This window comes from Molothrus aeneus, chromosome 7 (assembly GCF_037042795.1).
Source record: "Molothrus aeneus isolate 106 chromosome 7, BPBGC_Maene_1.0, whole genome shotgun sequence".
In the NCBI taxonomy this organism is placed as follows: Eukaryota; Metazoa; Chordata; class Aves; order Passeriformes; family Icteridae; genus Molothrus; species Molothrus aeneus.
In genome coordinates this window covers 12,177,170-12,187,517 of record NC_089652.1, presented here as the reverse complement: position 1 = coordinate 12,187,517, position 10,348 = coordinate 12,177,170, and the positions used below count along the sequence as shown (strand labels likewise).

Genomic DNA, 10,348 nt, shown 5'->3' with positions numbered 1-10,348 from the left:
TAATTAACATATGTAGAACTTCATGTGTGTTCTCACTTATTTGACTTGCTTTTTTACATGTACTATGTTAGTCAGAAGTTACTTGTAGATGCTGTCTAACGTATTCGACTTGCAAACAGTCCAAATCTATAATGGCAAAGAATCAAAAATATGGGGTTCACATGAAAATAGTATCTTTTCCAAGAGTAGACAATTAAGTTATTAATATTTTTTAATCAGAATAATTTTCTAGTTTCAACAACTATTTCCTTACCTAATGATTGACATAGATATGATTTTTTTTCCCTGTAGTAACAAGAAGCTGTTAGTATGGCTGGACTATGGTGAAAACAGAAGTCCAAGAATTACAGATAAAAATGGAGGCAGATAGGGTAAGTTTATTGATAGGTCTTTAATATCAAGTTTCACATGTTAAGTTTAGGAATATAGAGCTCTCTTCACAGCATAATGAGTAGAATCAGCTTTTTTGCTGATACCTTTATGTGGTCATTTAGAATTTTATGTGTCTGTCAGGCTTGTATTTGAGTCATTTGGTCTTCAAGGCCTTGTAGCAAAGCTGCTGGCAATACAGCAGTATTCTCAAAGTTGGCTACAGGCCTGCTCAGCTGTGGAAGACTTGAAGACTTATGTGGAATGTTGTTTATGTTGAAAATTTAAAATTTATCCTTTCAATATCTATTTATACTTTTTTACTACCATCATGCTTCCATCAGCAAAGTATTAGTGCCTTTGGGACACAACTTTTGCTACAACACTATGAGAATATCCAGGTTTTTAAAAGAAAAAAGCTGGTTTTGTTCAGTTTGAGTTGTCTGGTACAGTATGAGAGGTCAGATTTTACTGAATTGTAGGGAGAAGACAGATTTTTCATCTGACTTAGAACAGGTAAATTCACTAGAATCCTAGTATGGCTGAATTGATCCACGGGAATTTAACTGTGCCTTGCAGAAGAGGGTTGTTTGGCAGCAGCAGGGCCAGTGAAGCTTAATGCATGTTGCCTTTTTCTTCTAAGAAAACAGTATTAGGTTCTGGTAAATTCTAGTGGCGAACAGGAATACAGTATAAATAAAAATACGTACAGTAACTTTAGATTATTTAATATGACTCTTCAAAATGAACCCGTACCTGCTAGAACTTGAGACTTTGCATAGTGAGACATCCTCAGATTAACTGCTAAAATGACACAACAATAAACAGAGGTGCAAAAGCCCAGATTTGTTTTAAGAATGGAGTCCCACTTCCAAGCAGCTTAACTTCTTTGGGAAACACACAAGTATTAGAATTGCATGAAAAATGATGCATACCTAACTTTTGGCAAATATGACAGCATGTCAAGTGAGAAAAATGTCTTTTGAGAGAGAAACATTTATTTACATAAGCAAGTAATCTGTGCAATTTCAAATTTCAACTTGGAAGTGGAGGACTTCTCCTTATTAAAATGATTTGGGTCATAATGAAAAGACAAATAGATGTTTAGGTAAGATCACAGCCAAATCCCAGGCCTGAATTCAGAAAGGCATGTGGACTGCAGCACTGTGAGCTGATAATACAATACAGAGTAAGATTACAGCAGGGACTCTCCTGTTAAGGAAGACTTTGAAAGAGAGAGGTGAGCACTCAGCCATTCTTTATACACAGTTTTCCTTACAGTCAGAGAGTGAGGCATGCTGCATTTTGTGATGCCAAGAGGAAGTTAATGAATTATAGCCACTTCATGGCATTTCAAGTATACTTGGTCTAACTGTATTTTAATCATACAAAAGCAGCAAATACAAATCACATTTTCCTTGTCTGAAACACTGGAGAGGTATCATTGGTATTTATTTAGAATTCCCAGTCTGTATCATCTTGATTTGTAGCAATACGTCCAAGTTCAGTTCCAACTGCTGTTGAGGGCAGTGCCAAGAACTCTGATCTGTTATTTTGAATAGGAGGTGGTAATAGGGACAGTAGTGAATTCTGCGTTTGTTCCTTTACCTAGAAAGAAAAAAAGTTAAAATAAAGCTGCACAAAAAAGTCTCATTAACTTCGCAACTGACTTCATTAAAAGCATGTGAAATCAGAGCCATGTTCTTGCATGTTACAATACTGAAAGTAAAAGGATGAGAGGTTTTTCTTTCACCACTCCATTAGCCTTTCAAGACTAATGAAACCAGCTGTGCATTTCTGCTTTAAATTAAGACTATTAATAGTTTTTTTTAAATTAGTTAGGCTGCCTTTAGTTAAGTCCACCTAATCAATGGGGAAATTGATTAATCTTATGCTTCCTATACTCTATCAATACCATTTTGTTAAAAAAAAATTGGGAAGCAGGTATGCTCTTATAGGATGCCTTTTAGCTCCAGGTAACTTCATTACTTTATAATCTAGCTCTTTTTGTGGCTTATTTAGGTTATAGCTGTGTCATTTAATGAAATATAGTAAACTCACCTGTTTGAAGAACGTATGCGAAAGCAAACTGCTTGCTGATGGCCTGAATCATAAAATGAACAATATAATTATGTTTTGGAAAGTAAAATACTGCATTTGGATAATGGGCCAGATTCAGAAATAAATTTAAGCCCTGTGGGTTTTCCTCCACAGGACAAATGTGAAGAATGAGAAAAGCAGCACACAATTCCTACATTCTATGCCTCAATTTGTAGTGAAAGCACTACTGAAGAAATCTGTTTTTAAAGGCCTTTTCATGTTTCCGCTTAACAAGGAATTAAATGCCTCATTCAAAAGAGACATAGAATTGAAAACATATATTTCAGATTTCGGGGGTTTTTTTCCTTGGACAAAGTAAATGTTTAAAAGTTAATTTTACTTGTTACAAAGAACAGTTATATTACAAGAAATTCAGGGGCCAAATGACTTTAAAAGTTTGATTCCTTTATCAGACAAGACATTTCTTACAATACAAGTCTGGTTTCACATAGTACATCTGCTCTGAAATTCTGACTCTAACAGCATTCAACTGATTACTGTATTCTAAATTGTGAGTTGTACTTGGTCTTAGATGGAAGTGACAAAAAAATTAGTTTTCACCAGGACATTACCTTTTCTCAGGGTCCTGTTGCAAGCAAAGTTCTACCAAGTTGTGGAAAGCAGGTGAAAATGTTTTGGAAAAGGGCATTTGAAGTCTTTCACTGGTCATTGTGCGTGTCATGCTCTCACCAATTCCAGAATCAACACCTGATCGGGAATTCTTCATCCTGGATTCCCCCCGGGGAAAGGTATTTATATCCCAAGGACAGTAGGTGGGACCTTTCAGCTTTTGCAGCAGCATCTAGTAGGAAGGCAGAGCAGTATGAGAGTTCAACAGCTATCCAGACCTATTCAGGATAAGCTATGAAACTTCAGGGATGGAGAGATTATTTATTCTAGAAGGAGGCATGTGTATTTGAAGTAACAAAAAGCACCCACTACTTCAGCAGTAATAGCACTGGTTCCTGTGAGTAAACAAAACAAAAAAATTCTCAGCATGTTTTTAATTAGAGATAAAGTTTAGCATTATACCTGAGTGCGAGGCATATCTTGAAATGGAACTTGTCCATTGGCTAATTCACATGCTGTAATTCCCACACTGTAAATGTCAGACTTCATGTTATAGCCAGACAAATCCTGTGAGAGAAGAAAGACATTACTGATCACTGAGGCCATTGAGCAGTGCCAACAAGAATACAAGTGCCTGCTTCAAAACAAGATTCTAATACCCCATAACCTGCACACTATTGAAGTAACTGAATTGTGAAACCCCAGACTTTTTTCAGAAATCTGATGGCTGTACTGAACACAAGTTTCAGGATTTGCAGTAGTTTCCAGGAGGTTTGGGTAAAGAGATTTAGTACAGCATCACCTTACCAACAGCTTTAGAACTGGTTCTCTCTAGAAGAACTAAAAATTCAGGATGTACATGTATTTTTAGAAGTTACAGTTCAACATATTTCATTGCAATTCTACAAGCAGACTTAAGTTGGAAATCAAGTACTACTACTAACTTTGAATTGGAAAAATTATGTGTAATTTATACTAACCTGTCTCAGTAGTTCAGGACTCAGCCAAGGAAGCACAGATGTACTAAACTGGGGGAAATCATACACCACCTTTGACTTCTGTCCATTGCTAACTAAACTGTAGAGGTTGTTTAGACCAGAGAGAGAAACCAGCCCATCCTCTGAAATCAGAATGTGGCTAGCTTTAATATTCCTGTAACATAAAGGAGTACATTTTAGCTATAAGAATTACTCTAAGTACTACTAGAACAAAAAAGCTTTCAAATTCATTGACTTATAGTGAGATGCTAGCATGGAGTTCATGTCTCTATTAAGAGAGATGATCAGGAAAAACGTGCCAGAAATTGGAGAAGGGCCCTTCTTCCCTGTAAGGGGTGTCAACTAAGGAAACCCCTTCTATAACTCTGGTTTTCTTCTGCTTCAAAGAGACAAAGCCAGGCAGATGTATAATCATTGTAACAAGTGGCTTGAAGAAATGTCTAAACACATTTCCTGTTAAAATTAATCCTGCTGTATTATTGAAAAAATTCTTACTTGTGCACTGTCTGATATAAGAAGGTATAGAGGAAAAGGAAGGAAACAATACTTAAGGTAAGATGCTGGTTCTAGTTCTTGTGTCCTAGTCCTAGTTCTTACCTATTGACATTCTCCTACCTGTGAATATATCCATTCTGGTGCATGTAATTTAATCCTCTGATTGCACCAAACAGAATGTTCCCTATCAAAGCTTCACTCATTCCTTCAGGAAAGTAAGTCTTCAGCAGGTGTCTAGCTGAACCTGGAAGTGAAAAAAAAACCTAGCTAGGCCTAACAAGTCTTTTTAAATGACTTGTCTGTGTTTCCTTCACTGTATAGACTCATCAAGAGCAGCATTCTATATTGACTCTGGTGCATGGATGTAACTGATGCCCCATGTCATGCTTCTGTTAACTGCAAGTCTGTGCCCAAACTGTATTCAATGTAAATAGGTCTTCTATTTAGGTTAGCAGAAGCTGTAGATAGTCAAATACATCTCCCAGTTACCACTCCTCACATGGTGGGTGCTGGGGTTAAGTGGAATTTAATGCAGTTCGAGTACCAGTCTTCACTGGGGAGGAAATCTCTAAACAAATGGTTTGCAAGACAGGAGATGATTAAAGAGAAACCTCTCACAGACCACGTGGTCCAATTTGTATCAGTCCTTTCTCCTATTCCAAAATTGCAGTTAACGGTTCTTACCATAGGCCATGAATGGGGAGATGACCCAAAGCCAGCTTCCAGCTGTAAACACTGTCCAAAATGTCATTATGTTGGGATGCTGGAAAAAGTGTGATAAAACCACCTCATTCTATGGAATTAAATGAAAGTGGATGTGTTAACCACAGAACAGCAGTCCTACCAAGAGCATTAACTACATTTAGTAATCAGTAAAGAGAACTGTTTCTTTGCATTTATACACATTTGTGATTGCAGGTGATGTGCATAGCCTGCAACAGAAATGTAAATAGCTTGTCCATAATTGCATTTGTCAGAAGTAAATCTAGTTTGTTCATAGTCCAAACTTCTGGTGTTAAATAACAGTACAGAAGATGTTTCAAATAAGTTGTACAATTACAGAAGCAATTTTTAAAGCAATTGTCAGCTGTGGTCTTCAGAAAGCAACTCTCAAATCTACACATGCATTATGTTTATTATATTCTAATCCTTTGGAGGGAAAAACTAGACTGAAATTACCCAGTTCAAACAAAGGCTACCTTTGCTCAGTAATCTCATATGTATTCCTCACTATCTTCATTGGGCTTTGTGCAGAAATGCTGTTCCTTTACCTGTAAGGCTTTCAAGTGCTCTTCAGAGCAATTTTCAAGGTCTGTGATCCTTACAGCAACTTGCCTGTCTGTAGGTGTATGCCGTGCAAGGTAGACTGAAGTTAAATTGTTGAACCTCCTTCCTGAAACCAGAAATGGCTACCTTAACATTGGAAAGCATAATGAGCCATCACATGGTCTTCTTCATGTTTAGAGATCATTTTCCAGTTTTAAAATTGCAATTGATAGCAGTGTGTCCTTTTGTTTCAGAATGCCAAGACCTTAAGTAATTGCAGCAAAATACATGCAGCAAATTAGCTGAAGCATGGCTCTGCTATTTTGAGAACAACTAAAAGTGTTTGATCATACATCAGCATCAATTATACATCCAAATGAACACTTAGTATGCATATTCACATAAACATATGCAGGCATATGGATCTAAGGCAGCCATCCTTAGAACAACCAACATGGGTACCCAAGTTACAAGATGATGATGTTACTTAAGGCTGTATTTATTGTCACATACCACAGATTTGGAAAACTCATAAGTACATGCACAAACATCAAGAGACAATTTCAGGTAATTGTTGATTTGTCTTAGATCTTGAAACAAGAGATTACTAAAATATAAGCAATGCTCCGCACTTTTCTCAACTAAGAAGACACAGGAATAGTCCTTCATGTTCCAAACTTAATATTTACTGCAGTTAGCAATAAACTATTGATAAGGAAGAAGAAATATTTTAAGGTTCATTTATGTTACCTATTTCCAGCTGGAGTTCATAATGAGAGACATTAGAAGAGCAAAATACCATTTCATTCTTTCCTGTAGATGGGGGAATCCAGGCTAGATCAGAATCAGCCTAATAGAGAGAAGAAAATGTTCTCAAAATGACTATGCAATTTAAAATCATTTCTAGTTTTAAAATTAATACAAAAATATTATTAATGCTAAAGTCCAGTACTCAAATAAGAACATTCAAGCCGGTACTTTTACCATTATTAAGACTTAGTTTTATGAGTTACAACTTTTGTGTGTGTTTGTTTTCAAACTGGTACAAGATTAACACTTAGATACCTATGGTCTTCTACCAAAGTGGAAACTCCAAAGTACTCTCTATTTTTATTTTCAACATTTCAAGAAGTACTCCCTAATAAGGCTATTTTTAATATGCACCAGCTTTATATTTAACCTGGGGAGTTAAAGTTTCTATTCTTACCAGGCATTCATGGATGCTGCTCTGAGATAGCTCTTCTGGTCTGATTGATTCAACTGGTGTACGCAGAATACAGGAGCAGTCCTTAAGAACAGAAACAAGTGAATGTTGGTGCAGTTGCTGCAATTTATTAAATATAGTGCAAAAATGTAAAAAAATAGGTCTTATAAGCAGCAGTTCAGAAAGTCTTCTGCTGCAAGTCAAGCAATCAAGAGGTTAAGAAATAGCATAAAGCACACACATGGCAGACCTAGAGAGGAGAGACATTAAAGTCTCCTTCACCAAAAGCTGACACAATGAAGTTCAAACGTGTCAGCACTGTGGAAATCCCCACAAACAAGACATTTCACCAGGACTTTTCATATTGAGGTATAGCTGGGTAACAAGGTAAAACAGCCAAAATTTTTAAAGACAAACTTACCAAACAAGACATGGAACCGCTTTAGATCAGGGGAAAAGTCATACACACCCATTTATCCTAGAAAAAAAATAAAGTGGCAAAGTAAAAAATAAAGTGGCAAAGAAAGATGATACATAAACCTGTCATAAACTTAAATCTCCTTAATCAGAACTGTGAGGCATTCCTGTCAGCTATCACACAAAAAAACCCAGAACTCCAGCTCAGCAAAAGTCTGCTTCTATTTAAGTAGCATATCAATTTCAAACTCCACACTGAGGACTACATGTCAACTCAAGTGTTCCTTTTTAATTTATGGATTTATAAATTTTACTGCCAGTTCTGACCAAACAATTTAATTGCAAGTTAACTGCACAAGTGCAAAAAGTCAAAAAGCACAGACTTATGAATGCTTGGCAGTTTGCTGGAAAAGAAATCATTGTCTGTTGTTTTAAAGGAGCACAGCTGTGCTAGGCAGATCTTGGCTTGGCTGTGAGCAGCTGAACTAGCTCACAAAAAAGCAAGGCAGAAGCAATTGCACTTTACATTTCACAAGTGAGGTAGGAAATAGTATTGTAAAGGATTTCAGTTAAAAAAAAAAAAAAAAGAGAAGCAATTCCCTCACAGATCAGGGTAGCCTCTCTGAAACTCCTCTAGCAAACTTATTTTATGCTTTGGAGGCTTAGGCAGTGGGAGAGATGTCTGGTAAGCATATCAAAGCTTCCATAAGTACAGAATGGGACTATTTTACCTTAGCTATAAGCAAGTCTTCAACAGTAAAATCATTAAGGTTGGAAAAGACCTCACAGATCACAGAATCCAGCCACCTAACACTGCCAGGCCTGCCATTAAACCATGTCCCTAAGCACCACATCTACATGATTTTTGATCACTACCAGGGACAGTGACTCCACCACTTCTCTGGGCAGCCTGTTCCAATGGTTGACAACCCTTTCAGTGAAGAAAATTCTCCTAACATCCAATCTAAACTTCCCTTGTGCAACTTGAGGCCAGTTACTGTCATCCCATTTCTTGTTATGTGAGAGAAGAGGCCAATTCCCACCTCACTAAAATCTCCTTTCAGGTAACTGTAAAGTAAGAAAGTCTCCCTGACTGAGCCTCCTCTTCTCCAGGCTAAACTCCTTCAGCCACTCCTTTCACCATCTCTGCTGCCCTTCTCTGAACACCCTCCAGTGCCTCAATGTCTTTCTTCTTGTGTGGGGCTCAAAACTGAATGCAGAACTTGAGATGCAAACTGGCCTCACCAGGGAGTACAGAGGGACAATTACTTCCCACGTCCTGCTGGCCACACTACTGCTGATTCAAACCAGAATGCCACTGGCCTTGGCCACCTGGGCACACTGCTGGCTCACGTTCAGCCAGCTGTCAAACAGCAACCCCAGGTCCTTTCCTGAGAGGTAGCTTTCCAGCCACCATGAGGAATCCTACTTGGTGGCTGACAAAAAGTCAAATACAGGTAATAGTTCCATGTTAATATGCAGTTTTTGTAGGAGAGTTAACTTATAAAAGCTGAAGCACTATACTAGAAACTCATAATTTTGTTTATTAAGGAGCTAAGCTTGAGTATATCCTGCATTTAAATTATTTATGCTACTTAATCAAGGGAACACTCTTGAAAAGCTAACAAGCCCCCTCCACTCCATTCACTGCCAAATATTCAAGCCATTCCAGTAACATTTTTACCCCAAAGATCTGCTGTAATTCCTTATTAGAGATACCAAATGGAGACATCCATTTGGTAAAAGTCAGTCCCTACCAGGTACTGGGCATCTTCAGAGGATCTGTGCTTGAGTTAAACAACTTCACAATTTCACTAAGGAAGTTTGTAGCAGAGTAGAAAAAAAAAAAAAAGGATGCAGGTGCTTCAGGATACTGCCCACTACTGTAATGGCTACAGCATCCTTCTACCTGGAAAGAAGATGCCTCATTCTGCTACACAAGACAATTTATTCTGCTGCTTGCAGTATGAAACCATGAAAGATCAGCTAAAGAATTCAGTCTTAATAACTATAATACATGAAAGTCAAATTATTGTAGGCTTGCTTCAAAGATGTATAGGCAGCCAACAGAAACATCCGTGATGTACGTTTATTCAAATAACACTACAATTTTAAGATTTTTTTTTTCTTATGTAGCTTGACATTGTTTCCATCTTTCAATGTGGCTTTGGATCGTATCCCCACATAAACTTTTTCCCTGTCCCCACATTTTTCCTTCTGTATCGCAGACTTTTTTTTTTTTTTTTTTTGTACTGTAGATAGTGACAGTGTTGTACAGGTAAAACGATACATTCATCGCTCTTTGTCCAAAGCTTCAGCCAGCAAACAGTGCATGGCAGAAAAACCCACAGAAACCTGTGTCTGTGAGCTAGGGGAGCGTGAAGGCTCCGGAGCCGAGCCCTGGTACGGGGAACGCGCGTTACTGAGTTCTGCTGACGCTGAGCTGCAGCTCCTACTTCAGCGTTCGCAGCGACTGAGGCAGCTCTCGGTCGTGTATCTCGAGTGAAATCATCCGTCCGTGACAAAGCACCGCAGTGTGCGGAAGGACGCCCCGCAGGCTCCCCCTCAGTTCCTCACTCGCTCCGTTAAGTTCGTACCTCGCCTTCCTCGCTGGGCCCCCGTCTCCCTCTGGCCTCCCGCGGTGGCCGGGACAGGGCTCCGCTTCCCGCAGCCGCCTGCCGAGCTCGGTGGGCGCCGCTCCCTTTCCCCGGCCCGCCCGGCTGCCCCCGCAGCGGGGCAGAGGGCGCGGCCGGCGCGGAGCCTCGGCGCAGCCGAGCAGCCTTACAGGGCGGCAGCGCCCGTTCCTGCCCGCCGCCGCCGGACTGAGGGCCGGGGGCCGGCGCCGCCACCTCGCCTCCCGCCAGAACCCCGCCCCGCTCCCGGCCCCGCCGGGCCCAGCGGCGGGGGCCCCCCGCACCACGCGGCCCGG

At 39.4% G+C, this 10,348-nt stretch overlaps 1 protein-coding gene across 3 annotated transcripts; it reads right to left on the bottom strand.

Moving 5' to 3' along the window:
• Nucleotides 1-357: 357 nt before the first annotated feature.
• On the bottom strand, nucleotides 358-10,252 carry STRADB (STE20 related adaptor beta). 3 transcript variants are annotated; one of them, XM_066553260.1, is made up of 12 exons: nucleotides 10,017-10,252; nucleotides 7,424-7,480; nucleotides 7,006-7,086; nucleotides 6,549-6,648; nucleotides 5,804-5,925; nucleotides 5,217-5,325; nucleotides 4,653-4,776; nucleotides 4,020-4,191; nucleotides 3,502-3,606; nucleotides 3,042-3,271; nucleotides 2,431-2,473; nucleotides 358-1,977 (listed from the first exon to the last, which is right to left on the bottom strand). In XM_066553260.1, the coding sequence occupies exons 2-12, from the start codon at nucleotides 7,433-7,435 to the stop codon at nucleotides 1,825-1,827; spliced, it is 1,251 nt and encodes a 416-aa protein (XP_066409357.1). In that variant the 5' UTR covers nucleotides 7,436-7,480; nucleotides 10,017-10,252; the 3' UTR covers nucleotides 358-1,824. The 3 variants fall into 3 exon arrangements, with proteins under 3 accessions (XP_066409357.1, XP_066409358.1, XP_066409359.1); XM_066553261.1 differs by having other exon boundaries at nucleotides 5,217-5,295; XM_066553262.1 differs by lacking the exon at nucleotides 2,431-2,473 and having other exon boundaries at nucleotides 1,805-1,977.
• Between the last annotated feature and the right edge of the window lie 96 nt (nucleotides 10,253-10,348).

Coding starts and splice junctions, on each gene's coding strand:
- STRADB (XM_066553260.1), bottom strand. Junction 5,326..5,803: donor AGCACTTGAAAGCCTTACAG/GTAAAGGAACAG, acceptor TTAATTCCATAG/AATGAGGTGGTTTTATCACA. Junction 2,474..3,041: donor CAACAGGACCCTGAGAAAAG/GTAATGTCCTGG, acceptor TTTATGATTCAG/GCCATCAGCAAGCAGTTTGC.